Source organism: Diadema setosum, chromosome 7 (assembly GCF_964275005.1).
Source record: "Diadema setosum chromosome 7, eeDiaSeto1, whole genome shotgun sequence".
Classification (NCBI taxonomy): Eukaryota; Metazoa; Echinodermata; class Echinoidea; order Diadematoida; family Diadematidae; genus Diadema; species Diadema setosum.
The window spans coordinates 28,840,844-28,860,450 of record NC_092691.1 but is presented as its reverse complement, the minus strand read 5'-3'; the positions used below and the strand labels follow the sequence as shown (position 1 = coordinate 28,860,450).

At 38.8% G+C, this 19,607-nt stretch overlaps 1 protein-coding gene across 1 annotated transcript in view; it reads left to right on the top strand.

The window, feature by feature from the left end:
• LOC140231261 (coiled-coil domain-containing protein 171-like) overlaps nucleotides 1-19,607 on the top strand; it is a 42,241-nt gene that overhangs the window by 14,999 nt on the left and 7,635 nt on the right. Inside the window, exons 11-21 of the mRNA XM_072311406.1 lie at nucleotides 4,386-4,524; nucleotides 5,096-5,365; nucleotides 6,069-6,158; nucleotides 6,808-7,008; nucleotides 7,863-8,039; nucleotides 15,649-15,837; nucleotides 16,316-16,701; nucleotides 17,376-17,494; nucleotides 18,123-18,251; nucleotides 18,796-19,052; nucleotides 19,234-19,416. Coding sequence (XP_072167507.1) covers nucleotides 4,386-4,524; nucleotides 5,096-5,365; nucleotides 6,069-6,158; nucleotides 6,808-7,008; nucleotides 7,863-8,039; nucleotides 15,649-15,837; nucleotides 16,316-16,701; nucleotides 17,376-17,494; nucleotides 18,123-18,251; nucleotides 18,796-19,052; nucleotides 19,234-19,416 — 2,140 coding nt within the window. The remainder of the gene's footprint in view (nucleotides 1-4,385; nucleotides 4,525-5,095; nucleotides 5,366-6,068; nucleotides 6,159-6,807; nucleotides 7,009-7,862; nucleotides 8,040-15,648; nucleotides 15,838-16,315; nucleotides 16,702-17,375; nucleotides 17,495-18,122; nucleotides 18,252-18,795; nucleotides 19,053-19,233; nucleotides 19,417-19,607) is intronic.

Below are 19,607 nucleotides of genomic sequence, written 5' to 3'. Positions count from 1 at the left end.
AAAGCGTGTGCATGTAGGACTGTCCTATCACAGTTACGAATCCTCAAAGCCTTTTAACAAAGTTCATGAAGAGTTGAGTTAGTGGCCATGTAGTAACTCATGGCTGTCTATCAACAGCCTATATACTGCGGTCTGACAAGCCGCAGACGTATGTAGACAGGCGTAACATCAGGTGCCAGGATGTGTGTATATCTTTCAACGTCGGAAAGGCAGAACACACCGCAAGTAGTCTGCGTATCTGTAGATGTGTATTCTGTAATACATTGAGACATTATGCGTACCTATATTTGTATGGATTATTCTACAATCATTTGTGTATGTTTATGTGTGTCTGTTCATATGTGCTTGTGTATAGGTGTGTTTGTAGCCATGATTTCCAGCTGGATGAATTTTGATTGCTGTTGATCATATAACGATAGGAGCATATGTCTTTGTCGTGCTGTTTTCAAGGCCAGACTTTGTCGTCAGTAACATATGAAAAACAGAAGAAATGAATTGATAATGGTCTCTCAGTGAGAATCCCTCCTATGCTATGTGAACAAAGATTTTATTCGTCTGATGGGGCTGAGACTCAAAGCAACAGAAGTGCAGTCAATTGGACTGCAGTTACAATGTGGAATTCAGACAAAAATGTAAACAGTAAGTTTTCAATAGGAGCCACTCTCATGATGTAGCAAAGGAGAACTGCTCATAAATGCTGAGTCATTTGACGTTATGACCTTAAACTTTCCTTGACTGCCAGGTGATGAAAATTATTTGTTCCTCGCATTTGAGCCAAAGCTTATTCGTGTGACTTTTTTTTTAGCAAAAGGCGGATATGATAAGTTTGTTTATACACCTTCAGTGCCAAAATTTCTGTTTACATGAGCTCTGAGGCTAATCGAATCTGTCGTTGGTGACATGGAATTGAGTGAGATGTGTCACACCTTGGCCTGTTGTAGTATTAAGGTCTCGGTCTGAATATATATCCAACCTGGTGCCACAATACCCAGGTAAAATCACAAACTCCAGAGTTGTGAAAAATGAAAAATTAGGTTATCATGTTGGGGGGGGGGGGGGGGGGGGTGTTCAATGGTCAGTGATCCCCCCCCCCCCCCAAACATTAGACAACGTTGCCAAGCCCCTTTGATATTGCACATACGCAACTCTGAACAGTAGTACTTCACACTAGACAGACACCTCAACAGCATTTTTCTATTTATGAATCAGTAATTAATTCAACCACCTCCATGTTTCAGATGCTTTGTTGATCATGGATGATTGGGTTCATGTTTTCCATTCCATAAAAAAGAAATACAACAAATGTGAACCTCTCATAAGTTACAATTTAAAACTCCCTCAGATACATAAATGCATTGTTGCTTTCACAGCACTATACTTTCGCGAACTTGAGCCAACAGCCTATTTCGCAAAATGACACTTCCGTGAATTGCCACTAGTATTCAATGCATTTTGTAAAATCGCACTCATTTTGCTTTTGCAAATCTTGGCTCCTCACAAGAAGTTTTCATGCATGGAAAATTTTCTGGAAAATGAAATTCTGCATTTATTTTTTTTTTTTTCTTTATCCTCCTTCGAGGGACTTTATTTCATTTCAAATATCTAAAAAGGTTCACAGAAGAGAACAAGATATACGAACACAGAACAATAGATTGTCAAATCATAATCATCACATGAATTTCGATTCCTCTGGAAATTATATACTTCAAATATATCCAAAATACTTCATAAGTGTGACATTACCTCAACATATTAATTTCCGCATCCACAGTTAATCAAATATCATTTATGTGATTCAACTTCTGCTCTAATTCATGAAGTTGCCTTTTCGTGAAATCAAGTAAGTTTTTTTTAACTAAAAATTTTAAATTCATATTGAGCTCTGTTCTGAAGTTGGTCAATAATGCATATACATTCGTTGCTTTTGCGGTATAATTGCTAAGTATATACAAACGAAAAATCGTATATTGGGCAAAAACTAATATCAAATTTAACAACATCAAAGATTTATCTCTTACATCTATTCCTATTAATATCATTCGTTCATTTACAGTGATATCAATATGAAAATAAGCGCATATAAAATTTGATATTTTTTCCCAATATAACTTCGTATCTGGGCAATGTAACAAGACATGCCAAATCGATTCAACTTCGTTGCATTTCTTACAAATCATATCAGACACAATTCTCCATTTCACTAAATTTTCTTTAAATGGTAAAATTCTATGTAATAACTTAAAACTATATTGCTTTATTTTATTATTAAATAATTTTCCAAACTTGAAATCAAACAACACCTTCCAATCAAATTCTGGAGGTATATATAATGTTTTTGTCCAAAAGTATATTACACTTAGCTCGGATTTCTTTTCATCCAGCAGTAACGAATAAAACTGTTTTGTCTTTAAAACTATCAATTCAATTATATCCCCAGTATTTATTTGGAACAATTCTTTATCAAACAAAATATCTCTGGTACATTGCCTTTTGCACAAAAAATCAAACCACACCTGTGGCAGTGCCTTTTTAATTCTTTCATATTGAAACAATATTAATAAAGAAGTCAAATTCAATGTCTCATATATTTGTTCATGATTTTTCCATGATTCATTTTCTATCAACTGTTTAACATAAATGATACCTTTTTCAACCCAGTATCTGTTAAATAAAACTTCATTCATATACTTGATGTTTGTATTATTCCAAATAATTTCATTTGATATATCAGTCACCTGCAATATATTTTTATAATGTGTTTTTGCCCATGTAGAAAGAAGATCAGAATAAAATACCGGTAATTTATATCTTTTACACAATAACATCATATCTGTTGCTGAACAATTATAATGTAAACATAAATAAACCCCTCCGATTTTATTTAACCAAAATTTACATATATATTTCCAGGATTTATCACTAGTATCTAATAATTTCGGCAACCAAGAAAGCCTAAGTGAATTCATTTTTGCATCTAAGTCAATCATTCCTAACCCACCTTGTAAAACACCATTCATTACAACCGCTCTTTTAACTTTATCTCTTTTAGAATTCCACAGAAATGAAAATAATATCTTATTCAACTGTTTTACATATTTCTGAGGAATTCTATAACAAGATGAAAGATAAATCAACTGAGATACAAGTAAAGATTTAATAATAACTACTTTCCCATAATACGTTAAATTTCTCATTCTCCACATTGTTATTATTTGCTGAATTTTTTCAATTTTTACTAACCAATTCAAACAATTAAATTCATTTTCTGTCTGACACAAAACAACACCAAGATATGTAACCGGCTCTTCTGTCCATTCTAAATTTTCTAAACAATTTACTTCATTAATATCAATATTCAATGGTAATATTTTTGTTTTTTGAAAGTTTAACTTTAACCCCGCATATTCACCAAAAATTAATACCTCTTTCATTGCAATATTACCTGACTCTACCGAGTCAACAATTAATGTAGCATCGTCAGCTAACTGTGAAATACGTATATCATAAACATCATAAGACGGGTCATCATAAACTGGTATACTAATACCGTGTATATTAATATTAGAACGTATACGTGTTGCCATTACCTCAACTACTAAGACAAATAATAACGCTGGAAAATGAAATTCTGCATTTATGTTATTAAAAAAAAAAAGAATTCCAGGACTTCTCCTCTAATATCAATGAGTAGGTCCTGAGGCATCATCTTTCGAAATTTAGTGTTTTTATTTGGTATAAAACAGCAATTTCACTATAGCCACCTGACTAATTGGGGTTGAGTCAGATATGTTTTCTTGTCTATTAGCTTCATGTCTTCATCTTCTTGACACTGCTGGCAAAACAACATTTATAAAAGAGAAGACGGAAAGTGATTTGTTTATCTTTTTTTTTTCTGGGGGAGGGGGAGGGGGTCATTTTAAGCATGCTTTTAGCTTGACATCAAATTTGAAGAGATATGTACCAATGCTAGGGAGCATCTTCCGCTATATTTTATCACCATATGACTAGTTTGTTGTTTCTTTAAAGACGTCACAGCGTTGGTGAGAAAAGAGAAATAGTTAGATAAGTCCTTGCTACTTTATGTTAGCTTTCAGAGTGTCATCAAGTTTGGACTAATTGCACTCATTACACTAATAATTTACAGTAAGTTACTTCAGTCTGCTTTTCTTTAGATGTGAATGTTTAAGCGGTGCTTTTCAAAGGAGCCGTTTAATCCAATTCAATTTTGCCCTCTCGATGTTTGCATATTCTGAGGAGTATTCAGATCAGCATTGCTGTGTAATTAGCACAGCTGTTCTTGTATCACCTGACAATGATGCTGAGGCCTGCAGCATTTTTGCTTGCTCTTTTCTTTATCTTCATTTTTTTTTTTATTTGCTTGTTAGAGTTAACGAAGAGAATGCTGCCACCAAGGATCTGCTCTCAGCTGAGATGGAGCAGAAACGAGAGGTGCTGACGGGAACCACCCACCAGATAGAACTCTACCAGAGGAACTTCAATGGCCTGAAGGAGGAATTATCTAAGGTCTGTGTGCAGGATAATCAGTGATGCGTGCATGTGATACAGGGTCACATGTGATCTTGCTTGCAGAGGGCTACAGCATAAATATGTGTTTATTAGATGTGTTCTCTTCTCAGTTGTAGGGACAAAGTGTGTGTGTGTGTGGGGGGGGGGGATTGTATCAGGGCTACCAAATGGTAAGCTTTACCATATTTAGTATGCTTTCCTTCATTAAAAAAGTGAGAAATTATTATTTTTCAATGCAAAACACTTTGTTATTGTTTACTAAAACATCATTTAAGATGCTTAGTATGGGCAGTCTCTCCATTGTTATAGCAAAATATGATTTTTTTTTTTGTAAAAGCAAAATATTTTTTTTTTTTTTGCGTCCAAACTGTGTGTGTGTGTGCTTTGTTTTGATTTTTTTTTAAACTGGGCATTAATTTATTTGTTTTCTTATCTACAGAGGATTGCAGCCCTGTTACATATTTTTTTTTTTTTGTGTGTGTGTGTGTGTGTGTGTAGAGTAATATCCACTGAAGAAAAGTCAGTTTTATGTGATTTCCTCACTGATGATGTATCACCCTGTCTCCAGGCCAAGAAGAGACAGATCTACCTCGAGGAGACCTACGGTGGCTGCATGCGTGAGCTCGAGCTCCTACTCACAAACTTCCACGTTCTCGGGGAGGGCAACATCCGGCCAAAGAGGAAGACCAAGGGAAAGGGAAAGAAGAGGGCCGGTGATGAGGCGTCCGGGGCCGGGAGCACCGGAGGGGCGCTGGACCTCTCCCCGTCGGCGGTGCTGGAGACCCTGAGACACACCCTGACCGACTACCAGAGAAGACTGGATGAGACGTCCCAGGAGGTACAATGTCATGGTGATGGTGTGGTGTGATGATGACGACGATGACGATGATGTTGATGATGATGATGATGATGATGGTGATGATGATGATGAGGAGGAGGAGAAGGAGGATAATGATGATGATGATGAGATGATGATGATGATTGTGTTAATGTCATAGTGATAATGTGGTGTGATGATGATGATGATGATGATGATGATGATGATGAGGAGGAGGAGGAGGAGGAGGAGGAGGATAATGATGATGATGATGATAATGATGATGTTGATGATGATTGTGTTAATGCTGATGATTATAATTCAAGGCATGATGCAAGTTATGTCTGTGTGTTGAGTCCAGTGGTATTGTTACAAGGAAGAAAATAGTTGTTGGAGTGATTGTGGTATATGGATGGTGTCGTGATTGAGTTGAAGATGGTGAGGATGATGATAGTTTTGATGATGATGATTTGATAATTGATGGTTGAAGAGAAAATATTGCATTTATTATTCATATCATGACTACAACCAATATGTAAAGGACAACTAAAATTCACAACTGAGCAAGTAATGTGAATGGGCACTTGCCTGATAGCTAAGGATGAGGCCTCTGCCAGAATGCCCATTTGGGCAAGTGGTAGAAACATCTTGCCCTGCATTCTCCATTTCAGAATATATACATGTCCTTGTTTTGTCTTTTCCAAATTTCACACTGTTCCTGTAGCTGAGGCGGATGAGTACGCTACACGAGAAACTTGCCAACGAGTGTGAGCACTACAGGGAGGTCACCATTACTAGAGATCACATGGTGAAGGTAAATTTAACCCTTAAGATGCTAAGCCATATCCTGATCCCTGTCAAAACATTTGTGTTGCTCTACTTTTATTACCTCCGCCAATGAAGGAGGTTATGTTTTCATTGGCGTTTGTTTGTTTGCTTGTCTGTGTGCAAAATAACTCAAATTTGTGAGCAGATTTGAATGAAACTTGCAGAAAAAGTTTACACAAGGAACAGATGATTAAATTTTTGGTAGTGATCCAGGGAATATTTATAATTTTTTATGGATTTTCTTATTTTTTGGCAGATAAAGTCAATGAACTTGGGAGTTTAAGTTGTGTGTATTTGAAGTTTGCATACGTGCACTAAAGAGAGGTCTCTGCTTGAGCTAGGTGATGCGTTGCTGGAAGCTGATAATGTAAGAAAAGGCTTCTATATTTGGATATTTGGTGATTTTCAGCATACATGTATGAGTGGAAATCACTGATCTCATGGAAGAACAATATAAATCGGTGGAAACTAGCTGCTTTTTATGGTTAAGTAGTGGGCTATGTCCAGAGTGAGATTATTTTATTTGCAGTTATTTGGCAGCAATTTTACAGCTTGTGAAGGTTGACAAAATATATTCAAGATTCTGCTCCTAGACATTTACCATGTAATACTATGTGTTCTGATTTGCCATAAAGGACTTGCAAGGCAAGCTGTCCAAGACCGTTCAGGAGTTGGAAAAGGTCAGGGGTCAAGTTGGTGAGAAGGAGACGGCACTGTCCAGACTGACCGTCCGGCTGCAGAAGTCGGAGCAGGGGCAGGAGAGTGAGAAGAGCAAGGCAGACAACATGGCCGGGGAGTTTCTTAGACAGCTGTCGATACTGGAGGATGAACAGGAGGTAAGATGATACTGAAGGGACAAACAGTCCTCTTCTTCATAGTCTTCCTTTTCTTTTCTTTTTTTTTTTTTCCCCTTCTTCTTTTTCCTCTTCCTCCATCTCTTCTTCACTGGCTCCGGGTAGGATACTCATACATCCTTATTCCAACAATTTATGCATGCAGCCACCAAGCAGCATGTGATTCACCCTTCACACATTAGATACTGCTGTGGCCCGAAATGCAATCGATATAATCGATTATAAAACATCACGTACTGACCATGATCAGGTATGCTCAGAGATTACAATATTTCTGGCTTTCTTTTTGTAGTACATGTATTTCTCATTTTCATCATTTTCCAATTGAACTTGTGTTATCACAGTGTTATGTCACACATTTTTTAAGCATACCTGTCAATCTTAGAGCAAAATCAACAGTTTCTGCAGGCATATTGGAACTATGTTTTGCCTCTAATTTTTTACTTAGCTGTCGTCTGCATAACTAAAGATCTAAGAAATGTCTTGAATGTGGAATAAGTCAAATTCTTAGCCAAGCAACAAGCAAAATGATTTTATATATTGATTCAAGAAAATATTTTTAAAATAAGATTTGAATGTTTTCTAATAAAGTATTGAATTGAATACTGGCCCAGGAGACCCCAAGTTCAAATCCTGCCCGATGCACTTATCCTCAGACAAAATGTACTATCCTTTAATACTGGACTGACAAAGGAAACCTGGCAATGCTTGGGAGATTATAGTTGCAGGGCACTCTGAGGTAGCAGTGTGAACACAGATGAGGCAACCTGTAGTAGATGAAATCATCATGGACCTTAACTAACAAGTGTGACTCTTTCTAAACTCTCCCCTGCCAGAGGCGAAGTCTGTACCTCCACAGCATATACCAGCGCCTCTTGGCCGGCCGCGTCGTCATGCAGGAGCAGCAGCTGGACAAAGAGGGCGCACCTGGCTTTAGCTGGCAGGAGTTGAGCGTGGCAGTGCAGGAGGAGGTCACACAGCTCATGTCCAGCCTCAGCAGGGCTGCCGAGAAGGTGACAGTGCTTTACACTTTATATTAAATGGGTTAGTCAAATACCGGTTAGTGATTGGCTAAACACAGCCATGTGATTGAGGCACATTGGTCATTGGATTATTGTAATGCATATGAAAGTGTGATGATTTGACTAACCCATATAATATAACAGATGATGACTTGTTGTCGGGAACATGTACCAAACGTTCCACCCTCAGGGTTTGAAATGCTATTTCGGGAGGCTATAAGTCCCTCGACTTTGTCTTGGGACTTATAACCTCCCTCAATAGCATTTCAAACCCTTCGGGTGGAACAATTGATATGTTCCCTCCTCCGCCAGTCATCATCTATATAATGTGCCATGGTGTAAACCCCCTGTGTGCCACATTATTTTGAGACACCAACGTAGTCCTGCTTTGGGAAAACTTTCCGTTCTTATTATAAACTCTATGTAACCTTGAAAGATTTCTGTTACCCTGGACATATAATGAGCAAAGTTGTAAAGAGAAAGTGTCAAGCTTTGCTTTAATAATGTAAATTGTATGACAAATTTATTTTTGCTTTTCTTTCAAATTACCAGTATCTACATTATTTTATTAGAGGCATGACTTTTGCACACAAAACACTAGAATATACATTGTATGGTTGGGTGTTCATAATATCGGACACCTAACGTTTTTCTATCAATAGAAACGTGAAAAATCTCACAATTTGCCTGAAATTTTACTCACGTGTGGAGAAAATACTCCGGATTCACAAGCGCGCACTGAAAATGCGATCTGAGGTACGCGCTCTAGATGGCGGCTTCGAACGCGTGGGGTGTCATTTTTTCGGCACTCAGTTGCCCGGCTGATATCGACCGACCACCCCGCCCTCTATTGACAATACGTATAAAGCGTACTTAAACGCGTTTTTTCGACAAGCTGCTGTTTTTTTCTAGTCGTAATTTTTTCCCCAATAATATTTGAATATATTTTGAATCCTTCGATATTACTTTTGAAGGAGTGTTTGATGAATTTGACTTGATTTTCATTAGGAAACTTTTCATCGTAATTGAAATAAATTAGATGAGTCGGTTTGTTTTTTCACATTCATTTCTCGTTTCTGCATCAACTCGTACGGTCGTAGCGGGCGACAAAATGTTTATGTCATGTGTATGTGTAACGTGTGTGCACGATCGTACAAGCGGCGGTGACAATTTTGCGGTCAAAATCGTCAAATTTATTACGGAAGGATACTCTACATCTAACAACGAGTCAGCAAAGGTAGGCCTTGTTATATGTAGTTACACGATAAACCTTATTCGATTTTGCTAAATTTCGGTAATTTAGAGGGAATACTTAGTTGTTTTCGCCACATTTTACTCGGTAGCGTAGCCCAGTGAAGAATCGAACACCGTTGCGCGTAGTCCCATGCGTACATTTTCTTTCTGTACGCGCAATGCCATTATAATGCGCGGTCGGTCGTTATGGACCCGGTCGGTGGGTTGGACACCTACCATACTTACAATTTCATTAAGGAACACCCCTTGATAGTAAATCGTCACATAAAATGCAAGCTTCAATGTACAAACATGTGACAGGAGTGGAATCGCGAGAAACCCTTTCATTGTACTGCGGCATTTGGCGATTTATCAATTGTTTTGGGCGGGTTTGTGCGTTTGAGCAGAATATGCGAAGTTGACACGCCGTCAACTGAGTTGGGCATGTGAACATGGCACATAAAGAGTTCAAAGAATAATGAGCTTATTAGGTTATGGCCATTGTTTCAAAATACATCTATTTGTTGCTCAAAATTCTGTGTAAATTGTCAGTGCAATCTTCCAAGGCGATGGGTACCTTTATGTGTATGATGCTTAACTCGTCGAGGATGGACTGATTTTGCTATGACACGCATTTCTCATAGACACCTGCCAGAGTATTTGTCTTCAATGGAATAAAAGTCATACTGGTATCCAGGGCTCGTACGGGTCAGGGAATTTCTGGAAAGTCAGGGAATTTAAAAATGCTTTTTCCAGAAGCAAAAAGTCAGGGAAAGTCAGGGAATCCGTCTATTTCTTCTGGAAAGTCAGGGAAAATCATTTTTCAAGATATTTGTTGAAATGGTATTTGATTTCTCCTATCAACAAAGGAAAAATAGTTTGGCAAATTTGTGGTTTCTCGTATTAAGATCGTTTTCGTTTGCGTCCTTCATGTGCATATGCACGTGTACTTGTGTGTATACAGGACTATCGACTGGCAGTGGTGTAAGGTGCCGTGGTGCCTTTGTGTACACATACATGTATGTGTGACACGAGCGCTGCTGGCGATGTGATCGGCATTAATTGCGTGCATGATCGAAGCGTCAGTCATCTAATAACACGAATGTATGATTACTTTTGGATCGAGATAGTGCTTTGATTTTGATATAAAATTTGAATTAAAGCATTTTACCACAGAATATTGACAACATAATCATTTCAATGTAAATAATTTTGCATCATATGCCACTCATGTGTTCTTCAGAACCTCTCAAAAAAATCGTGTCTGCTTAGCTTACTCGACGGACGATATCGCAACCTCGTGGTTGCTTTCTATATTTCCAAAGGCGCAATTATCGCAAGTCCGCATTTAGCCTGCGCATATACCGCGCATGCGAGCTCTAGCTACATATGTAGCTAGCGCTACTTTGCTGCAGTGCGACCGGCCTATCTCATGGTTGTTTTCCGCAAGTCTGCCTTTTTGTAGGTACATGTACAGTCAACCTCGCGTATGATAAGTCGACATAATCGGGACTGAGCAAAATACGTCGACTTACGCGAATGTCGACTTGTAAATGAAAACTAATTTCCCCTGTACAGAGTAAGATTTGGATCACAATGCGGATCGCTACCCAAATCTTACTCCTTTTGCCGCCAAAACATGCCAACTGACATAATGTTTTAGTTTATGCATAAATATCGCGCGGGTTAGTAACGACAACGCACATTTCCCAATCTGTAGAGAGATTTTGAGAGAGCGGGATCGGAAACCTGAGGCCCGTTTCTAGACACTTCACGTTTTAAACTTGATTTGAAATATCAAACGCAAATTCCCCAAATTGCATTAAATTTGCGATTTAAATTCAAGTGCGTCGCTGCGAAGATATGCGTGTGATTTCGTATGATTCTGTCGAGATGATTCTGTATGATTTCGTATGATTCTGTTCAGTGCCGACTGAGTTGAAATATGTGTGATTTTCCTTCCCTAAGTCGCCATATTTGTTTTACTTAAATTTCTATTGCCATACTCTGAAAATGAATTGCTCTCGCGCTCCGATTTGCAACATTAATTACCGCTCTGTACGGCGCGGGCCCGTCTGAAATAAAAAGAAGAAGAAAAGTTTGTTCATCCGAAAACGACATCTTTCGGACTACTAACCTTCGTAAAAACAAACCTCTTTCCATTGTCGGACTAATTTAACTTTGGACTGAGATTTAAACCTGCGGCATAGCGAACTTTAACAATAATTTGTTATCATTTTTCATTGACATTTCGTGAAGCAGCATGCGTTTCGGTGGTTTGAAACGTCAGTATAAATGTTGCGATGTCTTTCCCCTGCAAGTGAAGACTAAGTTCGGTCACGGCGAAAGTTCCGTTACGAAATAAAAAATAATGCGAGTCTTTTCAACAATAACGCACTTCCGCAAATTTTTATGCGTTTAAACGCAGTTTCTAGTTTCGGACAAAAAAACGCAAGTCTTTTCTGCAACGCTCTTGCGTTTTAAATACAGCGTTGCTTGTGATTTGATGGACTTGCCATTTGATTTTTAGAGTTGCGTTTAAACGCAATTGAGTTTAATTTCCTACAATTTTCTAGTTTCGTATGATTATCAACGCAAGCTTTTTCAGCGTTCCGTGTGATTTGAGGGACTTGCATATGATTTTCAGAGTTGCGTTTAATTCATAATTTTGCTTACGAAATAAAAAATAATGCAAGTCTTTTCAACAATAACACACTTCCGTATGTAAATGTTTAGAGATTCGTTTAAACGCAGTTTCTTATAGTTTCGTACAAAATCCGCAAGTCTTCTCTGCTACGTGTGATCTGATGGACTTGCATTTGATTTTTAGAGTTGCGTTTAAACGCAATTGAGTTTTTTAAAAAAGTTCCCTACAATTTTCTAGTTTCGTATGATTATCAAACGCAAGTCTTTTCAGCGTTCCGTGTGATTTGATGGACTTGCATTTGATTTTTAGGGTTGCGTTTAAACGCAATTGAGTTTAAGTTTCCTACAATTTTCTAGTTTCGTATGATTATCGAACGCAAGTCTTTTCAGCGTTCCGTGTGATGCGATGGACTTGCATTTGGCTTTCAGAGTTGCGTTTAATTTTTTATTTTGCTTACGACATAAAAAGGTAATGCAAGTCTTTTCAACAATAACGCACTTCCGTAGATGTATAGAGATGCTTTTAAACGCAGTTTCTAGTTTCGTACGAAAACCGCAAGTCTTCTCTGCAACGCTCTTGCGTTTAAATACATCGTTGCGTGTGATTTGATGGACTTGCATTTGATTTTTAGAGTTGCGTTTAAACGCAATTGAGTTTCAGGTTCGTACAATTTAGTTTCATATCATTATCAAACGCAAGTCTTTTCAGCAACGCACTTGCGTTTAAATGCAAAAGTTGCGTGTGATTTGATACACCTACTTTTCTTCGTTCATTTACATTTTACACAGTCATTTCACAAAATTAATGAATATTTTCATTTGTTCAGAATGGTCTCATAATGAAGATAAGCGCAGAAAGGATCCCGAAATCGGCCCTTCCGTGAACTTTTTAAGAACGCATGCACAAAATGTGAAGAGATAATCGGGAGAAAAAAAAACACCATGAAATCATCGCAGTCCCGCTGACATATTTGAGGTACTAGAAATCGGCCAAAAAGGATCATGAATTCGGCCACGTCGTACACCTTTCAAGAACGCATGTACGAAATGCGAAGAGATTATAGAGGAGAAAAAAAAGGACACATTTGGTGCGTTCATCACAAAAGATTACAGCCGAATAACAATTCATGAAATCAACGCAATCCCGTTGAAATTTGAGGAAACAATAGGCGCAAAAAGGATCTTGAATTCAGTTATCAAAAACGCATGCACAAATGCGACGAGATTATCGGGAGAAAAATAAATAAAGAACACATTTTTACCCTTCTGGTGCGTGCATGACAAAAGATTTCAACCGAATTGATTCATGAAATCGCCACAATCCCGCTGATATTTCAGGTAGAAATGGGCGCAAAAAAGGATCGTGAATTCGGCCGTGCCGTATACCTTTTAAGAACGCATGTACGAAATGCGAAGAGATTATCGGGAGAAAAATAAAGGACACATTTTCAACCCCTTTTGGCGCTTGCATCATAAAGATTACAGCCGAATAGTAATTCATGAAATTATCGCAATCCCGCTGAAATTTGAGGAAACATATTGGGCGCAAAAAGAATCTCGAATTCGGCCCTACATGCAGTGTATAATTTTTAAAACGCGTGCACAAATGCGAAGAGATTATCGGGAGAAAAATAAAGACCGCATTTTCATCCCTTCTGGTGCGTGTATCACAAAAGATTACAGCCGAAACAATTAATGAAATAATCGCAATCCCTTTGATATTTGATGTAGAAATAGGCGCTAAAAGGATCGTGAATTCGGCCGTGTCGTATAGGCCTGTACGAAATGCGAAGAGATTATTGGGAGAAAAATACAGGACACATTTTCAACCCCTTTTGGCGCGTGCATCATAAAGATTACAGCCGAATAATAATTCATAAAATTATTGCAATCCCGTTGAAGATTAAGGAAACATTAGGCGCACAAGGAATTTTTTGATTTTTGGCCGTGTCGTATATCTTGTAAGAACGCATTTACGAAATGCGAAGAGTTTATCGTGAAAAAATAAAGGACACTATTATTTTCAACCCCTTTTGGCGCTTGCATCATAAAAGATGACAGCCGAAGTAATTCATGAAATCATCGCAATCCCGCTGATATTTGAGGTAGAAATAGGCGCAAAAAGGATCGTGAATTCGGCCGTGTCGTATACTTTTTAAGAACGCATATATACGGAATGCGAAGAGATTATCGGGAGAAAAATAAAGAACGCATTTTCAACCATTCTAGCTGGTGCGTGCATCACAAAAGATTCATCCGAAGTAATTCATGAAATCGCCACAATCCCGCTGATATTTGAGGTAGAAATAGACGCAAAAAGTATCATGAATTCGGCCATGTCGTACATCTTTTAAGAACGCATTTACGAAATTCGAAGAGTTATCGGGAAAAATAAAGGACACATTTTCAACCCCATTTGGCGCGTGCATTATAAAAGATTACAGCCGAAGTAATTCATGAAATCGTCACAATCCCGCTGATATTTGAGGTAGAAATAGGCGCAAAGAGGATTGCGAATTCGGCCCTGCATGCCGTGTACCTTTCAAGAACGCATGCACAAATGCGAAGGGATTATCGGGAGAAAAATAAAGAACCCCTTGTGGCGCGTGCATCAGAAAATATCACAGCTAAAATAATTCATAAAATCATCGCAATCCAACTGAGCACCAAGAGTGTGAATTACGCAGCAAGTTAAGAAACGCATACGTGCGCTGATGTTTAGAAAAAGTGACAAACGCATTTGATACGATCTGATTTTACACTATAATTCACAAACAAACATTCATTTTTTTTTCTTATTCTTTTTCAATTTCTTGTGCAATAAACAATGCAAGTTTACAGAATACTAATCTGTAAAATGTACTTTTTTTTTGGGGGGGGGGGAATAATAGTAGTCCATTAAAAACAAAATAAGTTCGCAAGTCATTTAATGTTTTTTTTTGGTTGTTGTTTTTGACCAGTAAATTTTCTGCTCGGACCAGTAAAAAATTGTAAAACGGGGCATATACTGGTTCGACAGAGACAGGTTCGACCGGCAGAAAAATGGGTTAGTGTACAGCCCTGTATACACACTTATTTTGCTTCCTAGTATTATGATAATGTATTTTTACACACTTTAGAATAACATGTGTACATCGTGTAAAATGGTCATGGAAATTTACATTTTCTGCTCTGGAAAGTCATGGAAAGTCAGGGAATTTTGAAAATGTGAAAGTGTATGAACCCTGGGTATCCTATGTGTTCAGTAACAGCTACCTACATATAGCAGTTGTTCAAAATGCATCTAGTACTTAATTGCTTAAAGTTATTGCATAATTTGTCAGCACAATCTACTAGGTCATTTGTACATAATGATAGGTCAGTATACTGGTATATCTTATTTATTCTACATCCATTTGAAGCAAGGCTGCATTCATCTGTAAGAAGGATGCATTCATCTGTAACAAGAGTACATTCACCCATTATAAGGAGATGTTTATCTTTAACAAGGATACATCCATATGAAGCATGGAGGCATTTACCTGTAACAAGGGGGCTCTCATCTGTAACAAGAATGCCATTTCACTGCTCTTCCCAACTCAGTGATGGACTGATTCAACTGCAATGGCAAGTTGGCTGTACATTCCTGATGCAGTTGAGCCATGTCAGCGGTAGAATATTCAGGTCGAGAGTGATGGCAAAGGGGTATGAAATTAGCACTGTGAATTTGTGTTTATTTCAGGTGACTGCCCTCGAGAGTGAGCTGAGAGCCAAAAAGGAGCAGCTCTTCAAGGTGGAGGAGCACCACAGGGCAGCCCTCGAGAAACTGGCCCAGACTGGCCAACAGAGGGAGGCAGACTGGGGTCGCCAGAAGACGGAGATTGAGCATCGCTTCCATAAGAAGATGGAGGACCTCCATGTAAAATCCAAGGTGAAATTTGTGTATTGTGGCTTCTAAGGGAAAATAAGAACTGAATGTGTTGTCTGCATGAAAATTTAGTGTGGGAAGATAAATATGAATGTTTCTTTCTCATGTTTTTACTATTTCCTGTTTGGTAGCATCCCCCCCCCTAAAAAATAAAAAAATAAAAAATAATTATATATATATATATATATATATATATATATATATATATATATATACACTTTATCATCAGCAGAAATACATTAGGATACATCCACTTTATTTAGTCAGATCAGCATCACTCCTGAAATAGCCATATTTGTTAGTTATTGAAGGGGAAGGACAGTACTTGTCTTAAAGACAATAGCTCTTCATAATAGCAAAGTCCAGAGATCTCAATTGGATTCAGAATGTTTATGAAGTAGGCCTGTTTGAAACTTCAGATTGCCAACGTAAATTTAAAGCTTGGTCTTTTTTTTCTCTCCTCTGCGTTTTGTGTGACAAGAAATCAAAACTCCTGGCAGAAGAGGCTATGAGCAAAGCCAGAAACGACGGCACCGCCAGGCAAGAGCTGGAGACTCAGGTCAATCAGCTCACGGCCACCCTAGTGGATGTCCGGTCCGAGAACACATCCCTACTCACTGCCTGCGCCCTGCTCAGCGGTGCGCTGCTCCCCGCTTACGCGCGCATCGGCCGTCTGGCCGCTCAGAGGCATGTCCTGGAGCAGCGGATTCACAGCATGGATAGCTTCAAGCGTCAAGCGAGGGAGCTAGTGCAGACCTTGTCAATGGAGAACGGCAGCACCGGAGCCCCGAGGGGTAGCGGGCGGGCCAGGCGGGGTCTGCTCCTACGGTTCCGGGTGGCTGCTATAGCTGTCATTGCAGCCCACAGGTTAGCAGATATTGACTAACAGAGGTCTGGATAATGTTTCACAAAAACTACCATAGTACCTGGTAATCATTATGGAAGGATGTCCATCACCTCATAACTCTCAAATTGGATATTTGTTAACAATGTTATGAAAATCATATTTTTGGTCACTAATGGAGCAACCACAACCTCTTTCCCCCTAAATGTCATCACTGCCAAGTTAATACAGCACAACAATAGATTGATGTGAAAAATATTAGTTTTTATTTTGGTTTCCTGTCATAAAATGATATTTAGAGACGTCTGTGTGCAGGTCATTGGAAGACTTGTGGGGTGATGACAATGTTATTTTGTCTAATTTGCATGATGTTGTCATAGCCTTGCTAATGTTTTGTGAAATCATAAGAGTTTAAAATACCATAATGTCCATATTGTTTTCAACTTTTATAGAATTTTGACTCTTCTGTTTGTTTGATTTTGCAATCTTAGTTATCTAACAAGAACATGGAGTGGACTTAAATACTAAATTGGGTGGAAAAAAAATCATTGTTGTCATACCTTCAGATTGTAAAGTAAGCAATGCTACATTCCTTGAAGATCAAGTTCAACTAACTGGAATCTATGCTGTCTGCTGATTATGAATGGATAAACGTTTGCTAGTGGTATTTATCAAGATGTGCTCTTGTCATTCACAGATTACTTTACTTTGCTGCGCAGACAGATCTTCTGTTTACTGCTAGTGAGAGCACTAATGGGACATTTGCCGTGCCGATTTGTCTCGGGAATGCACACATGCCGCACAGAAGTTTCTCAGGTGAGAAGCCAAGTGCAGTTGTTACTGAAAAAGTGGCTATTTTCGCGCAACAAATTTTTCGCGCTCGATGGGGTAAGAAGAGTTTCATGTGTTTTTAATTCCGTGGAATCAAGACATCAAATACTGGTACATGTGGCAAGCAAATATATTTGTGTGCTTTTATTTTCGTGCTAGTTTCGGTTTGCGGGAAATGCACGAAAATTTCAACACCGCGAAAATTTCCACTTTTACAATACTACCCAATTATTGAATATTGATACTTTTTTCTGAAGATTGCAGTGTTAAATGGTAATATGCCATACATGTCTGATTGTTTTTCACTTGTCAATGACTTTTTTTTTTTCAGGACTTCAGATGTCTGCTTTGATAGTGCTTGTCAAGACTATTCACTAATTTGATGAGATCCTCAGCAGAAATTTGTCATGGCTAATGAATTGAACACACTATAACTCTGCATAGGAGGATGACATAATCAATATAAGCTTCAATGAAATAAGTGTACTGTGATGGGATATGCCTCTTGGTTGCTAGTGGGAAGTGTAATATCCTAGCAAGCCCCATAGTTTTTGTATCGACACCCAAGTCCTTTGCTGCTATTGACATGCCTTGCCACGTGGTCATCACACAGGAATGAACAGTATAGCCAGCACACGGTCACTCCTTGAGGCTCAAACAGCCAGTTGGCTGACCAGTCCAGACCTCCAGACAAGGATCCTGGCCTCAATGGCTGACCTACAGCAGGTCCTAGGACAGACAGGTGAGTTCCAGGACACCCCAGTAATCTGCACTTTGAATTGTAAGCGTATTGACTTTTTTTCAAGAGTTTTTCATCCTTTCATTTGGTGTCATTTTTTTTCTTTGTGTTATGTAAAGAGAGGTAGGGGCTTAGCATGCACACTAAAGAGGTTTGTTTCTCACTCTTTTTTGTTTTTCTTTTTGCATTCCAGTGTTAAGGCAAATAATATTTTACACTGTCTCGCACCATATCTACACTCAGCATCAGTTCACACGTTTTTATTCTTCCAATGTTATTTAATATTGCGTTGAAATTTTCAAGTAGGACCTCATATTAGACAATTTTGCCATAAACAACTGAATTGCCTACTATGTTGCCTGTGCCTAATTTAGAAGTGATTAATATCAGGCCTGTCATTATCTGTGCCTTTTTTTTTTTTTTTTTTTTTTTTTTTTTTGGTGTGTGTGTGTGGACAGATGGTTGTATTTTCTTACAATCACAACATGTCTTTTTCCTCCTTTTGAAAGATGCATTACAACTTTTCTTCTCTTCTAACTTCTCAAAGGTCCTAGTGGTGGCCCCAGTTCCTATGTCCTCCGGCAGTCGGTCGCATCCGCCTTTGAGAATCTCCTCTCGCGCCTGGCCCCCTGCTTCGTACCCACCTCATCTCTCGCCCCCTCAGCACCCCCCAGTTACCCTCCATACCGCCGGGCTGTCTACATGGAGAGAGGGCCCCTGGTCCGTTGCCTGGGCCACGGGCTAAATAGGCTTCTTGCTCACACGTCCGTCACGGGGGTCAAGAACCAGTACCTGTCCACAGAGGTAAGATCACAGTGTTATATATCTCATCTCTACTAAGAGATACAGGGACTCCAACTTTGAGCATCTCATAAATGGGAAATTTGCATGATTGAATGTATGATGGCAATTGATGGTACAATGCACAATGTACATGCATGTCTCCAGTATTATTAGTTTTTGTTTATTATCATTATGCTTGCAGGAAACAATGGCCACTCTGCAGAACCAGATGGTAGACTTCATGGCCAGACTTCACGAGGCGGAGGTGGAGAGGAGGGCACTGAGGAAGGAAGCGGGCAAGCTGCGACAAGAGGCTGGGCACCTGAGACTATCGTCGGGCATTGTCTCTGACCTTCAGCAGGAAATTGCCACCCTCCAAGGAAAGGTAATGGAGTAGAAAACAACAACAACAACATATAATGTGCCTGATATAATAATAACAATAGGCTGGCATTATGCACAAGGGAGACAAGATTGTCCCACAATCTTTGATTTAGTGCAATTTCTTTACACACCCTAATTTCAGCCCATGTTACACATTTGTATGTGGTCAATGCATGTACTCTGTGTTGTTAA